The sequence below is a fragment of the Sphaerodactylus townsendi genome, linkage group LG01 (assembly GCF_021028975.2).
Source record: "Sphaerodactylus townsendi isolate TG3544 linkage group LG01, MPM_Stown_v2.3, whole genome shotgun sequence".
Classification (NCBI taxonomy): Eukaryota; Metazoa; Chordata; class Lepidosauria; order Squamata; family Sphaerodactylidae; genus Sphaerodactylus; species Sphaerodactylus townsendi.
This window is the reverse complement of record NC_059425.1, coordinates 61,065,375-61,093,178: the sequence shown is the minus strand read 5'-3', so window position 1 is coordinate 61,093,178 and position 27,804 is coordinate 61,065,375. Positions and strand designations below refer to the sequence as shown.

Sequence of the window (27,804 nt, the reverse complement as noted above, 5' to 3'; positions counted from 1 at the left end):
CTTTCTTAGATTTGGCTAATCTGGCCACAAATCCATGTAGCCTCACAGTAATGTGCTCTATGTTGGGCTGCTCTTGAAGACAAAAGTGTATACTGCAATAAAGGATACTTTTTGATGCTTCTCAGTATGGCAGCTAGAAGAGAATATGTATTGTGGATGAATGAGCAAGGAACATAAACCAATCATGACCCTGCTAACACGAGATTATTTCCTTTATGGCAGGTTAACTGTGGTATATAATGTGTCTGTACCTTTCCATCCAACCCTTCCCTATATAGGGCACTTGGGGATGCGGCTCTCTCCTTCTCCCTTTTATCTTCGCAATAAACCAAGGTAGTTTAGGGTAGGCTGAAAACGACAGGCATAAGGTCACCCGGTCTCATGGCTGACTCAGCCCCCCCCCCCCCCGGCCCCACCGGGGTGGCCTCTCTCAAACCAGCAGCGGGAGATGTCGTGAGGTCGTCTTTGGGGTGCGGGTGCCGCGTCCCTCCCGCTTCTTCTTCCGGCGGCTGGAAGGCCGCGACGCTGACGGAGGCGGTACCGCTCCGTGCGACGAGCCGAGGAGGCGGGACGGAGGCCGGAACGAGGCCTAGCTGGGGGAGGAGTGGGTTTTGCCTCCGTCTCGCAAAGTCCCCGGCACGTTCTCCGGCGTCTCGTCCATCGCCTCTGCCAGAATGGCGCTGAGCCTGACGGTGAACTCTGCGCACCCGCCTCTCGGTAAGCGTTTGGTGCTCATCCCCATCATGTGTGCACGCAGCCCGGTGGCCATTCCCCTGCACCCTCCCTCCCGCAGAGGCCGGGCGTGTTGCTGCCATGTTGCATCAGACGGTGCATGTGAAGTCCCGGGGCCGTCCATTCATCCCCACGGTCATCCTCTCTAGGACGTGGCAGTGCCCTGCGGAGGTGTTTCTAGGCAGGGCCCCAGGGTGGGGGAGCAGGGAATCCCCCGCTGCACTCTCCGAAGATGTGGGCCAAGGCATAAGGAGAACAGATTAAGGGGGTGGAGAAGGTGCTTGTAGATGAGAAGGGGTGGGTTGAAGAAGTTGAAGAACCGTCAGATGGAAAATGGGAGTGGGATAGGCGGGGAAGGAAGAAGACGGGATGGGGGGATTGGGTGGAGAAAGGTTGACACGTGGCTCGAATGGTGGTCGAGCAGGGAGACTGACAACTGGGAAATGTTCTCTGAGTTGGAGAGGGCGGCAGCGTCTCTGGATTGCAGTTATCTCTTTAATCATCTGCTTTCTTCACATTCGAGATTATGAAGGACGGCGAAAGGGTGGAAATTTTCCCCTTTTCACTTATCAACAAAGTGTGGGTTCTGTTCCCTAAATGTCTGCGCAGAACCAAAAGTTATAGTGATTGGAGATCAGTGAGGGAGCATATAAGTGGAATCCGTGTGTGGATGGTTGGGGTCTCTCACGCTCACTCCCCAGTCTCTGTTTCTCCTTCCATATACGTCAGGGTCCTCCGATGGGTACTGCCTGTGCCTTTTATTTAATACTAGGGAAAAGTTTCAAAGTAAATCTCAGATTTCAGACCAGGCTAATTGTTACTAATTGTTGAGGATACGTGCTGTACTAACTGAAGCTGTAGTGTAGCTTTCACTTTTAACTCACCTTTTGCTGCATTTGCACTCACACTTAACTCACCTTATCCACAAATAAATCCCGTGTTCTAATAACCTGATGTTGCACTGACCTGATTTGGGTGTGAGAAACCTGGAGGAGAATTCATAGTGTGAAGAATTCTTACAAGAACACAAATCCTTAAGGATATTATAAAAGTCTCAACAAGGCTTTTATGCTGGGTTAACTCTGTCACTTTTGGGAATTTTGAAGAGGAGCTTGCTAAATCAGGGCTGCTTTGAGACATTATGGGGTGTAGTTCAGGAGGATTTGTGCTTAGTCATGGGATTTCTGTAATTATAGGATGTTAACTTGCTTCCAAAATTGACTGTAGTGTAGACTGTAATAAATAGTGTGAACTTGCTGGAATGACAGCTTCAGTCACTTAAAAATGTTTGAGCATGAAGTACTGGTAATGTTTTGTATCTTAAATATTTGCCATTTAATATTGACTGTTAACTGTAAATTGAATAATTTTTAAAAAGATGTTGTCTGCTGGTAGAGCATGATAGCTTGAATGCTCATAAACATATTCACATTGAAACCGTTGATATGCAACTTGGTTCTGTATATGTTCAGTTGGCAGTTAGTTCTACTGGACTTAATATGATTTTTTCCCCATATGATTGCAAATGTGGCCTTTATGTAGGAATATATTCTTCTGGGTTGCCCAACTTTTTAATATCCTGTACCTGGAAAAATGCAGCTTCCCTATAAACATGTTTAAGTGCTAGGTGATGTTAAAATATTTGATCTAAAAAAATGAGTTTCCCAAAAATGCATTGTTGAAGGCTTTCACAGCTGGAATCAACTGCCTGTTGTAGATTTTCTGGGCTATGTGGACATGGATTGGTAGTTTTTGCTTTTAACATTTTGCCTGCATCTATGGTTGGTGTCTTCAGATGCATGTCACAGTAAGATGTGTTTCCTTGATGAAAAACTTGTGAAGACTTTCACACAACCGATTAGATCCCCCTATTTCAGGAATTAAACCTAAGTACATGTCATTGGAATGAACACACATTCTTCCTCAGTTTTGGCCCACCTTCATTTTCTCTTTCCTTTCTTTGTCATCTTCCTAGTCTCAAATTTTAGATTGTAAGCACCTTGGGGGGCAGATTCTTACTTCTTGTGCTCTGTAAAGCATCAGGTTAGTTTCCTGTTCTGTGTAATACTCCCCCCCCCATTTTTTTTATTTAGCTGAATATAAACAGAGCCTAAACTAATGGGTTCCAGCCATGTTAAGTTTCTGTCGACAAAAGCAAGAGCCCTTTGGCATCTGAAAATATGTATTACAGCGTATATCTTTGCTGACCCAAGTCTCTTGGGTTTAAGATAGTGTTGTAAGGCTTGCCATTTGCTACTGCTGGACTGCAACATAACTAGAATTGAAGCAAATAAATTCAGCATTCACAGGAATGATTCTTTTTTTCAACTCAAGTATGGAGTTGTTTGATGGATGGTGGTAAATAGATTTCAAACAAGAGTCATCCCTTTGCTGAATCAGTAAGTCTGTTCATATAATTGGCACACCAAGTCTGAACATAAAACCACTCACAATCTACTCTATTATTTCTGCTTTGAATGATTCCAGCCCCACTTGCCTTGAAGAACTGCTTTTTCCCAAGGTCAGGTTTTTCTGTCCACCCTCAGGGGGAAAAATCTCTTCTCTTTGGGCATACCACCAAACAGAGCCACCTGTCTGCCTTCAGCTTTCCCCTGATGTGGCAGATGACAACAGAAGTTCCATCAAAGGCAAATATTGTCCTTTGTAGACGTTTTAATTTAATGAAAGACCTTTTGTAATGAAAGACCTAATGTAGACCTTTTAATTTAATGAAAGAGGATTAAATAGGTAGTGCATAAAGTTTTTGAATCATGCCCTTATTTCGTGTAGCACTTTAAATTATGGAGCATTGCTAGGAAATAAATTTATAGGCCATTTATTTATGAGACCATTGCTGAAGATTACTCTGGGTTTTCACACTTCCATTATATCTTAAGGAGTTCCAGGAAAAATAAGCCCTTTTATATAGGATTCATTTGATCTCCTCCCTGAGCATTTTGGTCTTGGAGTAATAAGGATAAATGCCGAGTTAACATTGCTTTTTTTTTTAAAAAAAGAAATTCTTCTGTTTTGATTGTGAAATATTTTCTTTTTAAAAATCAGGAGCCCTGCTGACTGCAGAACTTGTAAAGAATCAAGTTAAACTTTCAGTTGAAGAAGGCAAAGAAACCATCCTGCGGGTATCTGAGTAAGTGTCTTGTATCTCTGCCATGAATGCTTTTAAAAGGCCATTGTTGCTCACCATGTTTAATAGAGAATGGAAGAAACAATGATTCAGAATTAATAGCTGCATATACATTTGCTATCCTCTGCCTTCTGCATTCTAAGAGTATCTTCAATTTTTGATTGCTGTTTACTGTAAATGTTCTTCCTTATACTTTTCAGGTTCTGGGACAAGTATTTCTTCTGTTGAGATTCAAAATTGTGCAATTTACTTTGGTGATCGAGCATTATAGTTTCTTTCAGGGTTCTCTGTTACCTTTGACCAGTAAACCACATTCTACTTGCCTTGAGCCTAAGTGCAATTATGGCACATGATTTTTTATAATATTTCCTGCCTCACCATCACAACCCTGGTGTTCCTTGGAGATCTCCCATCCAAATTCTAATCTATATTGCCTAGTTTCTGAGATCTGATGAAATCAGGCTGGCCTGAGGCTATCCACATCAGAACAGCACCAGCCATAGCAGTCCCTAAACCCAGATGGAACAAATAGATCTTTAAACCAGTGCAGAAGTCCCTTGGGTATGTGGTCAGTCTCTGCTTGTAGAGGAGGTTGTTTTGTACTTGGATGCTATAGCTCTTTGTCCCAGCCAATCCAACTTAAATTAAGCCAGGCTACCTAAGGAAGACCTTTGTGCAGATCTCAAGTCCCATGACAGTGTCGGGGAGGATGGGGGCAATATTTCAGGCACTCAGAAATCAATGATCAGAGGAAAAAAGTTCATGAGTTCTTATGAACTTAGATAGAGGCAGCTTCAAAGTAATATGGATCATTTCGCATTTTTGTAGCACTGCCAAGTATTTTTGGTGATCCATTTGTTTTTGTGCTGAGCATTCTTCATCTCATTAATAAATTTTAGAAGTGATTCTCCATAATAGCAATACCTCTTTTAAGTGGTGCTTGTAATAAGAAGCATTTGTTCAACAAGCTTCTGAAGCAACCTGGTACTGAATTATACCCATGGTCCATCAAAATCAGGGTTGGAGTGTTGTGGGGTTTCTGGACTGTATAGCCGTGTTCCAGTAGCATTTTCTCCTGATGTTTCTCCTTTGAAGCTAATTCATCTGCACCAGCAAGGGGCAAACGCACCAGCGGAGGGGCAACTTACCTGGGCAGCCGGTTGGCTCTATGGGGCTCAATCCGGAAGTGTCCTCAGTCACCCAGCTCCGTGGTGCCTGATCCGGAAGCATCTTCAGTCACGCAGGCCTGCCAGTGGAAAGTGCTGTTCTGTTGCGGCTGGGGGGCATGCCAGGGGTGTGGTTGACTTTAGTCAGCTTCCAGGGCTTGGTTGGCCCCCGTGTGCTGGGGGATCTGCCAGCAGATATACACGCCAATTTTCGTGGCATATTTTGAGGTGAATTTTAATTTATTTACATTTTTGGGCTTTCCGCACTGTGGGAAAGCCCAGTGGAGTGGGCACGGTGGTGCTGGAGTGGTGCTGTCCAAGCCAACCAGCCCTGTCAGGATTGGGCTGTTAATAACATTTATTTTTTTTAAAGAAAGTATGCCTACTAATTATCTGTGTAGTTGCTAGTTTGATTTTATTTGTTCTAATGCCATTTTATTCCAAGTGCAGCTAAGTTCCTGTCTGTTTCTTTTTCTTTTCTTTTTTTACAGTCAGATTACATTCAGTGATGCAACTTCCATTTCTCGCTATCTGGCCAGAATTACCCCTTCTGCTAGATTATATGGATCAAATTTGCTGGAGCACACTGAGGTGGGGAGCAATGTAGAATTTGATTGGAATTGCATTTTTCTCTACTTGATGAGCCTGTTAAAATAATAGAATGCTATTGTTTGTAGATCTTGCCTAATGTTTGTAGATCTTTTATAAGCCTGATATTTGTCCAAGCTTTTGAGAGCACAGACTTACGTACAACTATGCTTGCAGTTAAGGGGTCTTGATGCGAGAAGATATTTTCTTACTGTGTATAATCATCACCATAGCTATTATCAATGAGTAGAAAATTTAAAAAAAATTTCAAACAACTGCACAAGTAGGCACTCAGGCACCATCTAATCCTGACTCTGCTAACAGGGTTTGGGTTGCCAAAGCAACCTGTGAAGCCTCAAAAGATTCAGCAGTAGACCGGAGAAAGTGGAGCCCTCTTTGGGAGGGAGCAGGAAAATGGCATTTCCTTTTCCCCACAACTTCTCAAAGGGTCTCCCTTTTGTTTCTCTTCTAATGATCAAAGAGCCCTTTTGGGAAGGGCGGTCTATACATTTAATAAAATAAAATAAATCAAATCAAGTGATAATAGGTTAGTACTATGGGCTTGTCAAATTTTCTAAAATGAATAAACTTCTATACCATCTAATATTGGTCTTTCCAGATGATTTAAAATGTGTTTTTATTAAGATACATGTTAGTCCATTTTTATATGTTGTAATGCTATATATATTGAATTGAAGTTTACCTTGAAGTTTAACTTGAAGTTCATTGTCTGAAACAGTGAAAATTTTCAGTCAAGACACTAATTTTTTTCTGCCATCTATTATGCTGACCTTTAGAACAGGGGATTAATTTTCTCTTTTTTGTAAGAAGATTTATTTAAGCATGGCTCAGGTGGTATAATTTTTCAGAAGTATTATAAGTATATCAATAGATAAGAGTCCAGGAAGAATTGCAAGGAGAATTCCTGTTTACAGTTTTCTATTTGAAAGGGAATCTGGTAATATATTAAAATATAAAATTGCTTCCAATTTTCAAATTATAATGGAATTTAATAATGTTACTTCTAATAACTAGTATTTTCCAAATGCCAATTGATATCATTTTTGTTGGCCTTTGTTCACAGCTTCTTTTAACTTATTAAGCATTTCTGTTTAAATATTATCTTTCTCCAAGATTGATCATTGGCTAGAGTTCAGTGCTAGAAAACTGTCTGAGCCAGCCTCTTTTGCTCCAGCAATTCAAGAACTCAACAACTGCCTTTCTCTGAGGACCTACTTGGTTGGGAACTCTTTGAGCCTTGCAGATTTCAGCGTCTGGGCAACATTAAAAGGTAAAAGAACATAGGAAATATGCTAAATGATTTTTAACTGTGTATAAGTATATGTTTGTGTCTTCCTGTTTTCCCCAATAGGGTTCTATGACAATTGCCCAATCTCCCAGACATATAAAATGTATATACATGTATTCTGACCTTGCCTAAGAAATTGAGGAACGGAAATAATCTTCTTTAGTTTATGTCTGAATAAGGCACAACAGAGCCTGATAGAAATTTTTAACACATGCACTGTTCTGTTTTACTGTTACGGGAAAATGGTCAGGTCAGATTATCAGGGAGGTTTCAGGTTTAAACTTGGCAAGGGAAAAGGCAATAGGAATGAGGAAAACCTCCTATAATACAAGACAATTGATCGTTTATATTAAGAATGTACCTGTTTTGGCCTGTGGATAGGTGTTTGTAATTGCTGAGAGAGTAAACTTGACTGTCACCCCTTAGATAAACAGGCATAAGATTATTTGACACATTCCTACGGTCTGTGGAGGCAGGAACATTCAGAGGCTCAATTTTGCCTTCTTTAACACTTGATAGGGTTCACTTTCTTTTTCTTGTAACTGTTTCTCTCAGAGAAGGACTATCAGTTTCACTTTCTTATCTCAGGATCCTCCTTGGTCTTACACTACACAGTAAAAAATTTTTTGAAGCCCCTGCCATTCAGGGTTTTCAGTCCAGGCATCTGCAGTTAGCTGTCTGTCATATGACCCAAAGTGGCTTACAGCATTATTTATCCCTCCTGTAGCTTCAGGTAGGTTAGACTGAGAGAGTAACTGGCCCAAGGTCACCCAGTGAGTTTCCAAGGCAAAGAGGAGGTTTGAACATGAGACTCCTGAATCCTAATCTGACTACCATACTACTGTATGTTTATTTGTGCATTTCAGTGGCTCACAGATTGTAGTAAGTTATGATTTTTAATGGAAAACAAAAGGCAAAGATTCAAATCCTTTTAATCCTGCACATTTTTGCTAATTAGTATGAGCATCTCTTTTTCTTTTTTTTTTCTATGTGAATTGTGACATCTTTGTGTACATAAACTACTTCAATATGTTAAAGTCTGTTCATAGAAAACAATCAGCATACTAAAGTTCAGATAGCTTTCCCTGGTGCTGTTTTGCAATCTTCATCTGCAAATAATCTTGAATTTTTTTTCCTCAAAAAGCAGATGGCATGGACAGTTATGTTTTTTTTCGTGGCAGCATTTCCCCTTTTTCTAAGGAAGTTCCAAATAGTACCCTAAGTGTTATTAATTGAAGTAGTATAACTTGTGCAGTTGTGTGTTAATTTGTTAATTAAATGTGCTTTGTTTCTCAACAGGCAACAGTCAATGGCAAGAGCTGTTAGTTCAAGCTAAGACTCCAGTTCATGTAAAACGCTGGTACAACTTCCTTGAGGCTCAGTGTGTTTTCCAGTCAGTAGGTACACAGTGGTCTGTACCTGCTCCAATTTCCAAGGCCAAAGTGGTAATTTGTTTTGTTTTGTTTTTTGGCTGATTGGGAATCTCTGACTCGGGTTCTTTTGTAATTATAGCATCTAAGTAAGACTGAGTGCTAATAGTGATTTCATTGGCAAAGTGCTGATCGGGAAAAGTTACCATGGTCTATTGCACAGGCAAACATATGCTCACATGCGGGATCTTAGCAGAGTTCCCAAAGGAGCCAATAGAGTATTTTAAATGGGATGTTGCAGTGGGTGATACAATTAGGCTATATTGAATTTAACACTCAAAAGTTAAGAAATCAATGTTTGTTTTTTTAATATAATTGGGGAGATTCTGATATTTGCTGTTATGGGGAGTCACGTAGCCCCCCTTAAAATATAGTGCAGTGTTAAGTATGCTCTCAAGCAGTATTTACTCAAGCAGTATTTGCTCTGGATTAATAGTGTTGCAGGGTTAGACAGTGAGATGAACCCATTGTTTGTTTTCTGCCAGGGCAAAGGTGAAGATGGGGATGTGATTTTCCCTGATCCCGCTCATTGCATTATTCCTGCATCATGGAGGGAGGCAGTGAGGGGGTGCAGGTCCATTAGCCAAGCTCTATTTGCAGTTGGTTGGATGCCTGAGTGGAGTCCATTCCCAATAACTGTTTAATAGCTCTGCTGTTGTGATTTTTATGATAATGGCAATGTTTTAACTTTAAGGCTGCAGATAAGAAACAAGATGTTGGAAAGTTTGTTGAGCTCCCTGGTGCAGAAGTGGGGAAGGTCATTGTTCGATTTCCACCTGAAGCAAGCGGGTAAGATGAGTACATCTCACCCACATTCCTCTCACAAAATAAGAGCTAGGTGATGGAACTGATAGCCTTGTCTTCTTTATTCTGAACAATTGTTTTATTTTTAGATACTTACATATTGGCCATGCAAAAGCTGCTTTGTTGAATCAGCACTATCAGGTCAACTTCAAGGGTAAACTGATCATGAGGTTTGATGATACAAATCCAGAAAAAGAAAAGGAAGATTTTGAAAAGGTATGCTAGAATTGCTATGAAAGCCATTCATTTTTGATGATGGTGCAGAATCAACCAGGTTAATTACTTAATTTTTAACATTGTTCTGTTATCTTGCGAAGCTCTGAATGCAGAGAGCATACTTACCTTTATGCTGTTTGTACATATATTTGCTGAAAAATACCTTGAAGTAAATTGTTTATTGAAGACACTGTTATATATTTACAAGTGGTATTTCTCAATGTGGCTAATTTCAGTGGCTTCTGTGGATGACAAAAGATTCAACTTTTTGGATTCAATTTCTGTAGTCAAAGAAAGAGGCTATAACTTAGTTTAGAGCACATGCTTTACATTCAAGTCCGAATTCAAATGCTGTTACATCCATGTCGAACGATCTCTGGTAGCATGGCTCAAACAACCTTTGTTGAAACTCTGACATCTACTGCTGACCACAGTAGACAGTTATGGGCTGGATATGTTACCTTAAGCAGGTAGTTGCCACTTAAGTTTGGGGGAATTGGCTGGAGACTGAGAACAAGAGTGAGTAACTGGGGTCAATAACTTATGTGTTCCAGGATCGTCTGAGTGAGAACTTGTAAATGAGCAGGCAGTTGTCCAATTAACAACTGAGTTTTATCCAAAGATATCATTCAGTAAGAATGGAACGTGAGGTGACAACACACTCCTAGCCAGTTGCGTTCCATTCTTACTGAAAGATGCCTGGGACAGGAGAGGCAGGGGGAGAGGGAGTGCAATCTTGCAAGAGCACCCCCTCCCTTGCCTGTCCTGTCTGAGATTTTTCGGGCTGGAACAGGAGAGGTGGGGGAAGATCCTCCCTCCCCCCCCGCCCCCGTCTGAGCCGGCAGGAGTTGGGAAGCAAAGAGGGGGAGGGAGAGAACATGATCCTGTGGGGTTGGGAAGCAAGGGTGGGGAGGGGAGAGAATGTGATTCGGCGCGCAGAGCTGAGCTAGATCCAGCAAAGTATATGTTTTGCTGATGGACAAGATGAGGTCTAGGTTCTTTTTGTATGTAAAACATAACTTCCAAATTTCTGGTTACCTTGTGAGATATTAACTATTCAAAAATCCTAAGAAGCGTACCAAGTGAAAACTATAATTCGTTTACAGAAATGTACTGGTTTGTGACTTCTGTTTTAGTGTATTAGAAGTGAGTTTGTACATGAAAACGTACACCAAGAATAAAACTTTGTTAGTCTTAAAGGGGCCACTGGATTCAAACGTTTTCCTTCTGCTTCAGACCAACACAGCTACTCACTTGAATCTGTGTGTAAACAGTTGTTTAAAATCTAATGTTTTCAGGTTATCTTGGAAGATGTTGCAATGCTGCATATTAAACCAGACCAGTTCACATACACATCTGATCATTTTGATACAATCATGAAATATGCTGAGAAGCTCATTCAGGAAAGGAAAGCTTATGTAGATGACACACCGGCTGAACAAATGAAAATGGAACGAGAACAGAGAATCGAATCCAAGCATAGGAACAACTGTAAGAATATTTATCAAGCTTTTGTTATCTTTACCTTTCTGATGAAATCTCTCTGAGACTTGTTAATCTGTTAATATACTCTGTCTCAGATAAGGATGTTAATTTGGTCAGTTGAGGTGCAGCGGTCGAGAAACTTGCATGCTTCCACATTAGAATATAGTCCCAAATGAATATGAGAATTATCATTCATTTTTTACCTGCTGCCTTTATCAAAACCATTACTTTGTGCATTATTGAACATGGTACTTTGCTACAAGAATGTTTATAGTCCATTGTATTTTTACAATGGGGGAGCAGGGCTAGATAGGCACTAGGACCCAGGTGGAGCATCTTACCACAAAGAAAGTCTGGTTTGTTGAGTTCTGTGGTGAAGGAACACACAATCTAATTAACATTTTTTCCTAAGTCTGACTATAGAAACTTTCAGAGGCTGAATTATTTAAAGTGATTTTGCCAGAGTGCATCCCCCCCACCACTGTTCCAGTGTCATTCTAAGCAGAGTTGCACCGTCCTATGTTAATGGACACCAGTGGGCTTCGAAGAGTTATCTCTGCTTGAGATGGCAGTGTTAGTGATATAGCTTGCAGAGAGTTATCCTTAAGCAACTAGTCCATGGACAAGATCCCGAGAGAGAATTGGGAGAGACTAAAATAACATGCTCTGCTTGCAGAAGATTTCAGATTCAGTTTGTGGCATTTTCAGTTCAGTCTGGTAGCCAGGTTGGCCAGATTTCTATCTAAGATCCAGTGGAGAGGATCAGTCATTTGGGAATGGGCAGTATTGAACTTGGTAGATCAATGACTTGACTTTTTTTAGGGAGCATAGTGTGTGAACAAAAAATGTTCAAAACACTGACGCAGAACAAGGAGATTCTTAATTTGACTCTTGATGTCATCATTTAAATCTGAATTTACCATGACCTTCCTTTAGTCAGACCTACCAGGAGAAACTGAAGAGATCCAGTGTCACTTGAGACAAGAATATTGCCAGTTATAAATACTAGATTTAAATAGGCTCTTTTTCCGAAGGGTCTAGCATTTGATTGAGAAAATACAATATCAAAACTAGGTTATTAAAGTATAATAAGAATAATAATGCTAAGTAGTTTCAATATTCAATTGACTTTATAAAAGTCTTATATGGTAAGCCAGTATTGTTATCCCTGTATTACATTGGGTGTGGGCTGAGACTGAGAGAGAGTAATTTCCCTAAGAGCACCTAATAGAGGTGAGATTTGAACAAGTGATGACTGTGTATGCTATATGAACATAGGCATTGTGAATGGGGGCCAGAGGGGGCTCATGCCCTGGGCACAACTTTGGTGAGAAGTATGTTTGGCTGCCAGCCCCCCACCTTCTGCACCCCAGGAGCTGGAGCATTGTGCACCTAGTTCCCTCCTCCTCCGCCACCTCTTGCCTACCTCGGCTGCCGCCGCCAGCCACCTCTCCCCCGAGTTGACGCCTCAAGGGGAGGGCGCAGCAGTGAGTCAGGCTGCTGCCGCAGAGCACAGCAGTTAGGCAGGGGATGGACATGTGCGTGTATGCCCATCTTGCATGCTGCTGGTTCCTTCTCAGCACCACCGACCCGCCTGCAGTTCCACCACTGCTAGCTGCCTGCACTCTGCTCAGCCCATCATGCAAGTGATCAGCAGCGGGCCCAGGCAGCAGGTGCACCAGGAGCAAGGTCTTTTGGCCCAGGGAGCCCAGCACCATTCCCTGAAGTGCTTTCCCAGCCCACCACACAGGAAGGCAGGTGAGCAAGGGGGCACAATGGCAGTGGTGCCAGCCTGCCCTGAGAAGCCACGCTGCAGCTGTTGGGTTGGCAGGGAAGCTGGCCTTCTGGTCCAGGGTGCTCAGGGCCACTCCTTGAAGCAGTATCTCTGGCCTTCTGTGTAGGCAGGCAAGTGAAGGTGCATGGTGTGCCTTGGTGGTATCTGGCAGCTCGGCCGACTGAGGCAAAAGCAAGAAGCAGCAGCAGGGGCCCATTCTACTTCAGGCAGCCTCATCTAAATCTGGTTTTAGGAGGAAAAGGCACCTCGAGAACCTGCCTGCTTTCACAGTTCATGTTTCAAAGCAGAACCAGTAAGGTCTCTTCCCTGGAGCCAAGGTAGCCAGGCAAAATATTGGGGTATTTTTCACACAGAGGTGCAACAAAACTTCAACTGAGGCTAGGCCAAGTGGCTGTTTTGCCTTTCCACTGCCTCCTTGCAAATACACCTTTCACCTGCACCCTTCCTCTTGCAAATTCAGCACTGGGTCAAGGACCCCTTTCCCCTACTTGCTCGAATCAGCCTAAGCCCCACCTTGTTGGCGGCCCAGACTTCCCTGCCACTGGCAAATTTCTCCATTCTTTTCATTGGCCATCCCCCCATTTTAAGAAACAAAGGTGAAGTGGAAGGGAATTGTGGACATAAATGTGCGGAGCAAAGGAAAAAAATCTGTGTGCCCCCCCCCCCCCGTCCCGATTGAGTGTAGAAGGGAGCATGAGGGGGATGAGCAGAGGCGTAGTGTCAACGGGGCAAGGTGGGGTGTGATGCCCCGGGCGGAGGCGTGGCCAGGGCGTGGCGGGGGTGTTCCGGGGCAGGGGTGGGCGACGCTGCAGCAGGGGCGCAGGGTGCACTTGAGCCCTGGGCGGAATTTCCCCTCACTCCGCCTCTGGGGGTGAGGAAGCGCAAAACTTGTAGCCATCTTCTTCCGCAGTACTCAGAAGTAAATCGGCTTACTCCCAAATAAGTAGGAAAAGGTTTATGCCCGATTTTCTGACTCAGAAGTCAGTTTAAAGGAGTGGATTGACACACAAATGTGCACAGAAGCAGAATGTTGTTGCTTATTAGTATTAATGCTACTATTTCCAAAGAAATAGATTTAAAATATCTTTATTTTCAAGGGAATACTACTAGTCATAATTTTCACTTTGAAATGAATGCATTTACATGGGGAAAAGTGCATCTTCAATTAAATGCCTCTCTGTTATTTTTAACCTCACAACAACCTTGTAAGATAGGTTAGGCTGAGAACAAGGTGACAGGTAAAACTGTTTTCCTCAGCTGCTCTCAAGAACAGACCTCAAAGACAAAAGCTGAGGAACTGTTCTGCTCAAAATGCAGGGAACACTAAAAGAGGCATCCCAGAAAAATACAATTATTATACAACCATGAAAGGAAACAGACTGAGTCAGGAAATTTTGGAAAGGGCACAAGCTTCATGAGATGTTGGCAATTAATTTGGGTTTCCCCCTCCCCATACAATACATTTTAGGTGGATCTCTTTTCCCTGATACGATGACATTTAGTTTTCTACATGCAGAAGGGTTTATTTACTTATTTTATCCCTACTTTTTTCCCCAATGTGCACCCCAAACACTGCCTCGGTGTTGGGAATATTTGAAGAAGCGAGGATTAAGCCAGTATTATTGTACAGTTATCCAAAAGATGGTCTGGATGTTGGGGATGGTGGTGGTGGTGGTGCTTGCACCAGTCACCATTTTCTGTAGCTATGACCCTGTATGTGAATTGAATGCTTTCCGTTCAATAGCTGTTGAAAAAAACTGGCAGATGTGGGAAGAAATGAAAAAAGGAACAGAATATGGGCAGACCTGTTGTCTACGTGCAAAAATTGACATGACTAGTAATAATGGATGTCTGAGGGATCCAACTCTTTATCGTTGCAAAAACCAGCCGCATCCACGTACTGGAAATAAGTACAAGTATGTATTTATTTGAACCTTTCTTTTGCTTCCCATCAGTGCTGTTTCCTGAGGATATAGCCAGACTACCTCTGAAACAACACTTGATCATTTGGTTTTCATGGTATTGTTTTAGAATTTCTTAGTAATAAATGCCACTGTTAAGTATCAAATGGTACAAAATGCATCATGAACAACTAGAGAACAATGTGTTAAGTCTGTAGAGATTGATTATTCATTCTGCTTACAGAGAAATTAGGAGAAAACCTCAGGTTCTTGTGATCCCACCTTCTGCGCATGGTATGAGAGGGGAATTAATGAGTGAACCGGAGATATTGTGTATTTATTTGAACATATGATCTCCCCAGTTGTGATTTGAACAGATTATCTCCCCTGTGGTGATTTCCGCAGATGATTGTTCACTGTTTTCATTTTTTGCATTTTTCTTCAATGCATCAATGGTTAATCCCCCCCCCCTTCCCCCAGGCTGATTTTCATTTGTCTGACTTTACTTTTACAATTTTTAAAAGGTCCCTGCAGACATTGGCTAAATTGATTTTACTGTCTGTGGTCAGTGTGAAGAGTTAACTGCATAGTTTGATCAGAATCTACCTAACACAAACTGACAGTTTACTGCTAATTTAAAGCACCTATTTCCAGCTGCATTTTGAAAATTCAGCAGAGAAGAGACACTGAAACAATACTTTTATTCTTGACCTCGCACTGAAATGCTTCAGTCCAAAAGATCATGATGTTTAACAAAGTGGAACCATTGCTATTTTTACTTGTACTTTGTCCAATGAAAGGCAGCTTGTAGGTTGCTACTTATGCTCGGCTTTCTTTTTCTCATTGGAAATCTTTTTTTTTTCCACAGCAGGCTGAAGTTGCATTCAAATGAAAATTTTGTGCAGAATTGTACAAAACACAGTATTTTCAGTCCTGTTTTCTCCTTCTAACCCTGATGTGCAGGGGAAGAGTGTGTACCCCTTTCCTTGCTCACCTCTTTGACCCCTCCCCCCCCATCAGTTTTCAGTCTTTTTCCTTGGTTATGCTCTCAAACTGGAAGGGAACTGGGGAAAATTAGTCTGTATAGAAGTTGCATCTTGCAGACAGGAGGCAGGGCTGGGGCTAAGCACTTCTTCCTGCAATTCTTCCAGTAAGTGGCCCATGTAACTTTGACCTTTATCTCTGCTATTGTAACATTTCCTATGGAATGTTTGGGCTTTTCAAAAACAAATTTGCTTTATTAACTAACAGTGAGAATCAAACTGACTCTGCTGCTATAAATGAATTGAAAAGAGAAACCATTCTCGTTTCTCTTTCTATTTCTCCCTGAGCCACCTATTCTGGGAACTGCTAACACATTTCACTGATGAAATTCTGGAAACAAATTCAGCAACTGCACATTGGTGCCTATTAATATAAGTTGCATCATGAAGATAAACTTTTTGCTTTTGGCTCAGAGATAGTGGGATACTCCTTGCACTATTATCATCATGTATTACAGTAAGATAATTCCCACAGTCAGAAGTTGCTTATTTAATTGTATTACTTAATGTTCGTGATGTAAACAAGAAAATTACGTTTATTTGTTGCTTATGTTTCAGTATTTATCCCACATACGACTTTGCCTGTCCTATAGTTGACAGTATTGAAGGTGTTACTCACGCATTAAGAACAACAGAATATCACGACAGAGATGAGCAGTTCTACTGGATAATTGAAGCCCTTGGCATAAGGAAGCCATATATCTGGGAGTATAGCCGTTTAAACCTGAACAATACCGTGCTGTCTAAAAGGAAGTTAACCTGGTTTGTCAATGAAGGGCTAGTGGATGGCTGGTACGTTAAGTGCAAGAATCATATCACGCATGGACACCAGATTATTTCAGTTCTCACAGTTACTTGTACAGCAACTTCTGTTATGTGATCAAATCATTTTAATTAATTAAAAATGATTAATTAGTAGCCAGCTGATACAGATGTAAAGAGACAAGATCTTAGACTGGCAACTAAACTGATAAAACCCATGTTTCTGTTTATATACCTACATGCAAATTATGATTACAGGGCTATTTAGATTCTCAGTAAAATGGATTCATTCTGTTGCAGACTTTAACTCAAGGAAAAAGAGTTGTGCCCACCCTGTGGTCAACAGCACATTTCTACTTTATAACTCTGAAGAGTGAGATTATCAAATAGGGGTACACAAAATGGCACAAATCTGCCCTCCCACTTGATAGTAAAGGCCTGTTCCTGGTTCTGCATAGCAAGGACTTTCCATATTGGATTTATCAAAGGTGGAAATTCAGAAGTGTCCATATTGGCATTGGAGCTTCCACATGGGAGTTTCCTGTGTACTTTCCTCCATCAGTTCCTTCAAAATTTCTGCCACTTTAATTCTTATACATTTGTCTAACATTTTCTTCTTGTTTACCCTGGCAGGAAGAATAATAATTTAAATAGGTATTTAAAATTAACCAGTGTAAGAAATTTCCATGTTTAACATGCTTGGTTTATCTAGCAACCATCCTTGGTGGGTCAAGACGTAAAAGGGAAATTCATTAAATGTTCCAAGTTCATTCAAAAATACTTTTTTCACCTTGAAACTGGAACATTTGTCTGCTGTTTAAATGAAGTGTACATTTTTTAGGGATGATCCCAGATTCCCAACTGTGCGTGGAGTTCTGAGAAGAGGCATGACAGTTGAAGGACTGAAACAGTTTATCGCTGCACAGGTAGGTGCTATTTCTGTGCTCTCCTACACTGCTGGAATGTCCTTGTAGATATTAGGGTGGATCCTGTGTTTCCATGGAGTAAGTTTTCAGAAGTAATTTTTATCACTCTCTACTTCTCCCTTGCACCCCTACTACTTAGCATTGTGGTGGGCTCTAGAACAAAATGCTTTTCAGTCCAGGGAGTTGCAGCAAGAAGAGGTACTCAACATGAGTGGCTTGCCCTCACTATGGAGTGAGGGAATACTAGCTCCATGGCTACTTCAGAATGGGGACCTCTCAGTAATGTCTGGGTAGTCCAGGTGGGTAATGCTGGGTTTGTTGTCTTTCTTATTTATTTAGAGTAGTATTTCTGTCTATTTGTTTGGCCAAGAAACAGATCTTGGGATTGGGTTTGCAGTTTGATTTTTAGTAGTGGAGGTCAGCTGAGGCAAAGGACAGCAAAGGCATAGCTAGGGAAAATGGAGCCAGGTGCAAAATCTGAGTTTTGTTCTCCCCATGTTAGTTCATGTTTTTTGTATTTTTAGTGTTATTCAGTTTTAAGCCTGCAGGGGGTGCAGTTTTTAGGCTAGCAGCACCAAAATTTCAAGGTATCTTTAGGAGACTCTCTTGATGATACCGGCCAGGTTTGGTGAAGTTTGGTTCTGGGGGGCCAAAGTTATGGACTCTCAAAGGTGTAGCCCCCATCTCCAATTATCTCCCATTGGAAACAATGGGGGATAGGAGCACCCCCTTTGGAAGTCCATAACTTTGGACCCCCTGAATCAAACCTCACCTAACTTGGGTGGTATCATCAGGAGAGTCCCCCAAAAGCCCCCTGAAATTTTGGTGCTGCTAGCCTAAAAACTGTGCCCCGTGCAGGCCAAAAACTGAAAACACTAAAAAATACAAAAAACAAACCTGAAATTTTTGCTGCTCCCCGGTGCAATGCGCACCCCCTGGCCCCCTTGTAGCTATGCCTGGGGGACAGGGCTAGCCTCCCCAACACCATTGCTGTCACTGAGTACAACCCCATTTGCTTTCTCCTCTGTAAAAAGAATAGTTTCTGTTTCTAGAGGGAAAATCCTAGAAGCTCTGCACTGGATCTTAAGCAGAAAGCGAAAGCAGAAACTTGTTTATATTTCTCTGCTAGGAAACCTGCCTCTCCCTTCTGTTTTTTTTTTTACTAGCATTTTGGGGCTGAGCTGCTCTTGTTCTTGCCAGCAAACTTTTTGTTCTTTCAGTTAGTCTCTACTGTGTTTCTGGCTGGATTGTTACTGCACCAATATTTCCAGGTACTAACTAACATATTTGCTGTGGGCAGAGGCTACAGGCAAGTTCATGGGGTACTGTGTCCCTCCAGGGTGGAAGTGTTGGTTAACTTTGAAGAAATAAATAACTACTGATGAGTTTATAGTAGCAACAGAATATCTTTGATAACTGTATATTTCATGTCTGTTAGCATATTTATGTGTTTGCATATTTTAGAGAGAACCTTGTTTAGAATTTACTGAAGCTACTTGCATTCATTAAGTCTGATTAATTGATGTGTAATAGATCTTTCAGTACTTGAATTGTATTATTTGTGTCAGAGACTGATACATTGTGGTGTAAACTGTCACCTTTTTCAGCTTTAAGTTTATTAAAATAGATAGCTGTAAGGTACAAAATAATCTAGTATAGCAACAAGAGGAATTTAGTGATAATTTATTGCTCCTGGCTAACTAACCTTTATGCTTATTATTACTCTTTTAGGCAAGGGGACACATATGTATGCGTATATATGCTGTTTACACTGATAGTCCACTACAGTGGTCCAGATAAATATACCAGAAGCATTAAATAAGTAGGGTTTATAGCTGTTGGTACAGTATATTGTACTGATCTAATAATCAATACTTAAATCAGATGTTCTCATTATAAGCCTTTTCTGAAACAAAGCCTTTTCTGCTTTGTAAAAATATCTATTTTATTTTTCAGGGCTCTTCTCGGTCAGTTGTAAACATGGAATGGGATAAGATTTGGTCATTTAACAAAAAGGTATGTGCTTCTCCCTTTTAGTGCAATGATAATTCTGGTTGTGCTGGTAGCATATCCAGCATTCTTTGGAATGCTCTTCAAAGAGTTGCAATCGAGTATGTTGCATCATCCAGCTGATTTTCAGGAAAATGGAATGTCCCCTCTTGCTACAAGGGCTAGCACTAATCGTATGGATTTTTGCCAAACCAATACTGAATTGTTTTTCTTGGAATGTGTGGGAAGGTAATGGAATTTTGCTGATGTAAATCTGATATGAAAACTCTGCATTTCATTTTTCTGCTTTCAAGCTGCGAGCTATCTGTAAGAAGGTATTACTTAATGCTTTTTCTGCCTTAGCATATAGCTTACAGTATTGTAAGCATACATAGCATAAGCCATCATTATGCAGCTTCTCATAGCATAAATACACATGCTTACATAACAAGGGCTGTATATATTTATATATGTGTGTATATATATATATCTTATATCCATCTTAAAATGCATTATTCCTGTTCCAAAGGGTGAGGGATCAATCATGACATCTCAGTAGAAAAGAGAGTCACTCCAAGTTACCTGATATTGTCTGTGCTGCCTTTCTCCAGTGAATGTACTGAGATCTTTAACTTGTTCTCTCTTGACACAGTTAAAAAAGCTCTCTTGTTCCATAATTGAATTTCATATAAGGAATACTGCATCTTGACATGGTTCGTAGCTTTTTGGCAGCAGGTGCTTGGACACTATAATAAGGCGAACTGTTAGTGTCTGTCTGCACAACTTTGTGAATGTTCCCATTCTTTTAACTTGTGCCTGGATTCTTGCTTGTTTTCAACCAGGCTGTTTTCAGAGTTAAGTGTTTGCTTGCCTGGCATGCATCTTGTATTCTCCTATAGCCCTTTCTATTTTTTTGCCCGTTCTTTTTTCCCCCTCTTCATTTATATGAAGGATTATCAATTGGTTCTTTCTGTTGCTGCATAGGGTGATCTTTTTTTATAAACACCATAAAATATTATAGTTCAAGGTATTGAACTTTTTGGGGACTGTATGTTGCCCATCACAATTCAGTCTGATTGGGGTGAAAGTGGAGACGTTGAATTGTTCTGTAGGAATGGGCCACGAAAATTGCAAAACAAATGGGTGGGTAACACTGAAGAAAAAGCAAACTGTTAAGGGATGTTACAGTAACAGTGAGCAGCCCAATCCAGATTGCCAGGAAGCCAGGGAGCACCACCCCATCACACCCAGAGGGCTTTCTGGAGGCACAGGGAGGCAGAAAAAGACAAACAAACAAACAAACCCCAACACCACTGAAAAGCCTTCCATAGGGCTTCATACACTTATGCCACACAAAAGGGTGGTATATGTCCAGGAGCCAGGCCGCAGTGCAACCAGCTGGAAACCTGGGGTGGAAGCCAACTAATGCCCCCGGCCCACCCCCCACCAGTATCTGAAAAGGTTGCCAGCGCAGCTCCGTGGTGGCCTGAACTTCTGGCTTTTGCTGCCATGGAGCTGAGGGGTTGCTGGCAGCCAGCACCTCTGCTTTGCCCCTTTGTGTTCATTGTGCTGGTGGGGGCAAATGCATTGGCACGCCCCTCCACCACTCCCTGAAGATATTTGCCCCCTCCATCTGGATTGGACTTTTAGTACTTTTATTCTTCATTATAGCAAAACTAGCGAGTTCTGGGCCAAATTAAGGAATACTTTCTTTCTTTTTTTGAAAATAAGGGAATAATTTTGTACCTTTACATGACTACTAAAAATGGCCACTTTGAAAGGCCAAATTTATGAATTTTGGGGTACATGAATCCATTGTGTCACCTGTTTGTTCATGTATCTAGTGGGCAGGCAAAGGCATATGTAATAATTGTATTTGAAGTAGTTGCAAGAACATAACATCTGTATTAGATGTTAAGTAGGTAAACCTAGCCTATATAAACTGAATATAGCTGTGAAACATATTTTTGCAAAGTTTGTGCTTGTCATATTCTAGTTAGAGTATCGTTACAGTAGCGGAAAGCTGGGAAGGCTGAATATAAGCATACCTTCTTAGGAGCAGCTGTTTTCACCATAGAAACTTAAAAAACAATTAAACTCCACACTTTGATTTTCTAACCCTGTAAATGTGTGTATTGTTTCTAGCTTTACATAATCTATTTGCCTAAAACATTTCCATGCAGTACTGAGAAATAGGACCTCCCAAGATGGATTAGAAAGCCTAAGCCTCAGTAGTCAATATGATGAAAACAAGAATAAAAATTGATGGAAGAGGCTGTGTTTGAGTGCATAACCTCTTTGTCCAGGATGGGGAAGTAGAGAAGCTCTTCTTAAGTTCATTGCTGTGATGTTGCCTTATTATAGTAGTCTAATGCTGTCGTACTTAATAAAACGAAGGACTGATTCCTGTTTAGCCTCTTTAGGCACTTACAAAGTACTTTCAAAGTTGTCTATGTGAAAACATTATATGAGAATTGGTTCAGTTGAACCCACTAGGAGTATCCCGTGGAGCTCTTCTGTCCTACTCATGTATTGGTCTCAGAAGAAAATGAACACAGCCAAGTCTGACGTAGCATTTATATGTATGTATGTTCATTGATGACTCTGCATGCTGAGGGTCATACTGAAAAGATTTCCCCCCTCTAATATAGATTTAGTATAACACATGTGATAAAGCTTATGCTGATGTAGAACTTCCCTGCAGTTTTTCACATAGGTATACATGTATATGTTTGAGACTTATGGAACGAATTTGCTTTGAGCAAAGGCCAAGATTAACCTCCGTAATACCAGCAGAAAATTTTAGGTGATTTTTTAAAACTGAGGTTCCTTTCTTGCAACTTCTGCTTTATTTTAAAATCCACAATTGTCTACTCTTTAATTAAAGGCTGTTCTTTTTGAAAGGAAGACTTGTATATGAACTGCTGGCTTTGTAGTTTATATTTTCTTGCCTGTTTTACTGTTACAATTTAGATTCAAGCAAACTAAAGTATACTCAAATATGCAGTAACACAAAGAATACCGGTTAATATTCCTAAATGGTGTGTGTATACTTTTTATTTCACACAGCACTGATGTTTGTTGGTTGTTGGAAAGCTGAGTAGTTGTGATTACTTCTGGTTGTCGTTGGCATATAGGTTATAGACCCAGTGGCGCCACGGTACACTGCTTTGCTGAAGGATGAAGTGATCACAGTGCATGTTCCTGAAGCTCAAGGAGAGATGAAAGAAGTGGCCAAACATCCAAAGGTTTGATGATCAGTTGTTCATTGCAGGGGGAGGGGCAGGGGGTGGTGGCAGAGATTGAACTGCCCTAAAACTGAGAATGGGGTGGATTTTACAAGCTTGTCCTGAAGAATATTCCAGACTCCCAAAATGCAATAGGAAAAACAAATGTTTGGCAGAATGCCTGGATGTGTGAGAGTGAAAAGATGGCAGTGCTCATGATGTGAACATGCAGAAAGCTGCAGGTGCCCTTTAAGAAAGTTCTTGGGTAGTGCGGAGGCTGGCCTATCTGGGGCGCTCCCCCCACCAGGCTCAGTTGCCATGCATCTCCTCCTGCCTATCTTCATACTTACTTCCTCTACAGGGGTGGCAACCTGCACAAATAGTGTTTGCCTATGAAGAAGCAGTAGAGGAAGAGCCCTAGAGGGAGGTATCAAATGACTGACAGGTCTAATAGTAAATCTGGTGGAATTTGTTGACCAACCAAGTCAACAGAGGCCTTATCACTAGCCAGTGAGCAAATGTGATGGTAACTGAGCTGGGTAAGTGGGTATGATCTGGCATAGCCTAATTGGCCTGATGCTGCTGTTTTAGCTACTACTATTGTTCATTGTACTATACTCTTTTAAGTGTTTTTTTTGTTAAATGAATCTATTCACACTAATGCCAGATATTATTGACACACTTGCAGATTATTCCAGAATACGTTGTTTTTGTCCAAACCAGTTAAAGACTGAACCAAATAACTGTCAGTTCTTTGTCTTTTCCTTCACAACATGCAGAATGCTGAAATTGGCTTGAAGCCTGTGTGGTACAGTCCCAAAGTGCTAATCGAAGGAGCAGATGCTGAAACTTTGACAGAAGGGGAGACTGTTACATTTATCAACTGGGGCAACATCATCATTACCAAAATACACAAGTGAGTTTCTGGGCCATAAAACAAAATTGGATGTTGAATTTCACCATAAATATTTCAATAACACCACAGGTATTGTTTTTTAAAAAAAAATCCAAAAGAACATTATGCAATTTTGTTCAATTAGTACATTTAACTTTTGTTTTTCTGTGTCTTGAAAAGAAACTTTTAACCCGGACCCAACCTGTCATTGTGATGTTCTTGGTCAGTTTTAAATTATTTATTTGCAGAAAACACACCTAATCCCGCTATCTGTCCTGCTTTCTATATAGGAATTCCACCGGGAAAGCCACATCTATTCAGGCTTCACTCAACTTGGAGAACAAAGACTACAAAAAAACTGCTAAGATTACCTGGTTAGCCGAAACCTGTCATGCACCTCTCATCCCGACTGTCTGTGTTACCTATGAACATTTGATCACCAAACCAGTTCTCGGCAAAGATGAAGATTTCAAGCAGTACGTCAACAGAGATAGCAAGGTAGCTCACAATCAGCCACCTATATAATCTGCTGTAGTTTTTGGACTGGTCCATTGGCAACTTGGAGTCCAGAGTAATGTGTTTCTATTTCTGACTGCCAAAGTTTGAGAAAATTAATTTCAGGTCTATTCAAATCCTGCTGCTATCTTCTATTTTGTTTTGACTAGGCAGATGTTAAATTGTGATGATGGCTTAGATGTCACTGAGATATTTTTGGGAGGGGGTAGTATTTTCACCATGACCCCACAGGAGACCTGCAAGCCCCACCCCCAGCTATTCCTGGAAGTTGTCCACCCTCCAGGAGGAAAAGAGAGGCATTTTAGCCTTCTGCAGGAGGGAAATTGCTAAAAATGCCTTTTCCCCCTTGTGCCTGCAGAAATCTAATAACCCTGACCTTACTATACTGTGAAACTGCAATACTCTATATTAGGTGGGAATATACAAATACAATTGACAGACAATACAAAATTCTAAATCCAGTCACAATGTGACATACACAGTATTCAGCAGTACAAGAAAGTGCCAATATTCTGGCACTTAAAGCTATGTACAATATCATCCTAAACTTCAAATGCACAATTTAAAAGTCCTTCATAACAACTGCAGAATTATTTCTTCCAAGGTCATGTAAGCAGTCTGAGGCCGCTTCCGCACGGCCACGCTGGGGGTTGGGTCGGCGTACATGACGCCAACCCAACCCCCCCGGGACCGTTCGCATGAACAGGCCCGGTAACGACAAGGAAGATGGCGCTGCGCCGTCGCCCAATCGACTTACCTTCCCTGCGACCTTCCGGCGCATCGCCAAGGCCAGGGGACACGCCCCCCTGCCCTGCGCAACCACTCTGGAGTCGCAGGGGGGGGGGGCTCAGGCCTCGGCGACATGCCGGAAGGTCGCAGGGAAGGTAAGTCGATCGGGAAAGGGGGGGATGGCGCCTTCCAGCCGCTGCCGTTCGCGGGCTGCAAAGCAGCTGTGCCCCCCATGCGAACAGCTCCCTAGGGACGGCGTTTTTGCCATCCCTAGGGCACTGTAAACGGCCCGTGCGGAAAGGGCCTGAGCTTCCACTTTCCTGAGCCTACTCCAAAGTCTTTAGCTATGATAAAGCAAAATACACATCATAATATCCACTGTAAAGCATAAACCATTATGTTAACCCATCAATTTGTTATTACTCACCTGAATAAGAGATTCCTTTTACTCTTTATTTCTTTTACACAGCAACTCTTGACTACTATCTGGGGTAAATTCTCTCTGCAAAACTGAATAGTCTGCTATAAAGTTTAATGCATTACTTGTTTTTAATGCAATTAGCCACAGCCGTATTCGCAGACTTGTAGAAACCAGTTACAGAAAACAGTTATATTCAATGTTACTGCTCAATCCAAATAGGAAATGTGGTTTCCATTCATGTATGAAACAAGTCTGTTTCCATGATAAAACTTTTCTAGCATCACCTCTGTTCAATTGGTGTGGTTTATATGTGTATAATACAAAGAATTTTAAATCATCTTCTTTGTGTCTACTTTCCAAGAAATGCTGGGTTAGTGGGGCTTCTAAATATTTATCTTCTATTTTTGATCTGTGTTCCATTATTCTACATCTCAAAGATCTAAATGTCATTCCCATATAATGTTTTTGATATTCGCATATTATGGCATAGACACATCTTTTTGAATGGCATGTTGTAAATTGTTTAAGTTGCCATAGTTTCTTAGTTATAAAATGCTCAACATTCTATGTGGACTCTCTTATCTGACCTTGGAAGAAATCATTCTGCAGTTGCTATGAAGGATTTTTAAATATAATCAGTTTATATTAATCAGTTTATATTAATTCCTAGCATAGAATATAAAGTATTCCAGGGAATATAATCAGTTTATATTAATTCCTAGCATAGAATATAAATTATTCCAGGGAAGTAGCTTTGACCATTTTTTAAATTGTTTACAGCGAGAAGAATTGATGTTAGGTGATCCTTGCCTTAAAGACTTGAAAAAGGGAGACATCATACAGCTTCAGAGAAGAGGCTTTTACATTTGTGATCAGCCGTACGAGCCCATTAGGTGAGCCGTTGCAAACTAATTCTGTTCTCTTTTGCTCTAGTTAATGTGGATAATACCTTTTGAGAGGAGTTTTCCCATTGGCTGAAATTGGTGGGTGGGTACAGCCTTTGAATGGTTCTGTACAGTTTAGCCATGCTGTTTGCTCAAGTTGCATTGGGGAAGCAATTTTGTTGTGTTTAAATTTTGTGGTTTGGATTTAACTACAAAATGTACCATTTCATGAGGTGTAAAAAAAGTTCTTGTAATATGTTTCAGTCCAATGTTAAGTGCAACCATTGTTTTACTGATCTGCTGCTGTTTGGGACCAGGGATGATTGAAGAATATCCTTGTTGAGATGGCTTTCACAGGGATGCAAACCTAGTTGCAAATGACCCTTTGGGGCAGGGGTGCATTTGACATGCCCAGGAATGCAGATGCCATTGAAAGGAATGCAGTTCAGATAGACACCATCCACAAATAGATGCACACCTAAATGCAGATATCTTCTTCTATAGGTTGTATGCATATACAGAAAAGTATGTATTTCACATTATGTCACCAGGTAGCCAATGAAATGTGATTCAGGACCCCCACCCCATTATCCCTGCCCCTCTTGTAACTCCTGTCTCTTTGTGAACTGTTTCGTGTTGTTTTGGTAAAGGGGGTATGAAAATGGTAGGAAGGCCATATGCCATAGAGGTCAGAAATGTTTGCAAAGCCATGATCTTCCCTTCTCCCAATTTCAGCCCCACACTAGATCTTACTACTTGTTAAACATTAGGGAAACAAGTAGCCAAGTAGTTTGTTTATTTGTTTGTCACTTCATTTATAGCCCATTTGTCTCAAAAAAGTTGAAAATAGATTGAAAAATTTAAAACCAACAAAAAAGTAATAAAATCCATCCACAAAGTTTCAACAGTTAAAATCTACAATAATATCCCTTTCAGAGAAATGTCCTCCTAAAAAGTTCTACTTTTCACATACTGTGAGATTCTGCTGATTTATAAATGAACCTTCCTAGCTTCATCAGGGAGGCTGTTCCACCGAGTGAAACTGACACAAATAGTTAAAAATACTGACTTTGGCTTGGTGGGCTTTTAACAGTCACCCCCTAATTTCAAAAATATGTATGATTTTTCCCCCCTTCTTTTTAAATTCTGTGTGTGGCTGGTAATTTCATCCATATCCAAAGAACAACCCCTATTAGACTGGACATGATCTAATCTAATACTGAGTGTAATTTGTATTGTGAGAATGGTCACAATGTATGTAGAGTCGAGGACTTTGGAGACTTCTTTGTTTTTGGCCTTCTTAATCTGGGAATTAGAACATTTATTTATTTATTAAAAGTATTTATATCCCACCTTTCTGTAATTATATTTAAGGTGGCTTACAAAATACAAAACATATACTGTAGCAACATATAAAATCACACTATACCATGAATAATCAAGCCTAAAATAAAATACGCCTGTAAAACTTACATCACTGCTTATTAAAATCTAGCTGTTAAAAACTGTTTGAAATAAAAACATCTTTTCCTGACGATGGAAGGAAGATGCCAGACTTCCGTACGAAGAGTGTTCCAAAGTCTGGGCACCATCACTGGCTCTCACCTGGGTCTCTACCAGATATACTAATGGGATGGACAGATAGCCCTCCCCAGATGAACTTAGAAAATGGGCAGGTTTCTACAGGATTGAGGTTTCAGAGGTGGCGTTCAGTTGTGCATCCTGTTGCCTTCAGCAGGAGGAAAATGTGTTTACTCTCACCAACCAAAATCAGGGGCTTAGAAGTGCTTGGATTTTTTTTTTTACTGATTTTGTCTTTTGAATAATTTCAATCAATATAA

At 40.9% G+C, this 27,804-nt stretch overlaps 1 protein-coding gene across 5 annotated transcripts in view; it reads left to right on the top strand.

Moving 5' to 3' along the window:
* The first annotated feature begins 542 nt into the window (after positions 1-542).
* The window catches only part of EPRS1 (glutamyl-prolyl-tRNA synthetase 1), a 50,829-nt gene continuing 23,567 nt past the window's right edge, over positions 543-27,804 (top strand). The window contains exons 1-17 of one of the 5 annotated variants that reach the window (XM_048496896.1): positions 543-717; positions 3,796-3,880; positions 5,535-5,634; positions 6,766-6,922; positions 8,240-8,385; positions 9,065-9,159; positions 9,264-9,390; positions 10,689-10,881; positions 14,415-14,586; positions 16,173-16,406; positions 17,218-17,302; positions 19,259-19,318; positions 19,606-19,626; positions 22,429-22,539; positions 23,298-23,434; positions 23,704-23,911; positions 25,860-25,972. In XM_048496896.1, coding sequence (XP_048352853.1) covers positions 675-717; positions 3,796-3,880; positions 5,535-5,634; positions 6,766-6,922; positions 8,240-8,385; positions 9,065-9,159; positions 9,264-9,390; positions 10,689-10,881; positions 14,415-14,586; positions 16,173-16,406; positions 17,218-17,302; positions 19,259-19,318; positions 19,606-19,626; positions 22,429-22,539; positions 23,298-23,434; positions 23,704-23,911; positions 25,860-25,972 — 2,087 coding nt within the window. In that variant the 5' untranslated portion in view covers positions 543-674. The remainder of the gene's footprint in view (positions 718-3,795; positions 3,881-5,534; positions 5,635-6,765; positions 6,923-8,239; positions 8,386-9,064; positions 9,160-9,263; positions 9,391-10,688; positions 10,882-14,414; positions 14,587-16,172; positions 16,407-17,217; positions 17,303-19,258; positions 19,319-19,605; positions 19,627-22,428; positions 22,540-23,297; positions 23,435-23,703; positions 23,912-25,859; positions 25,973-27,804) is intronic. The other 4 variants (XM_048497070.1, XM_048497162.1, XM_048496982.1 and 1 more) reach the window with 4 other exon arrangements.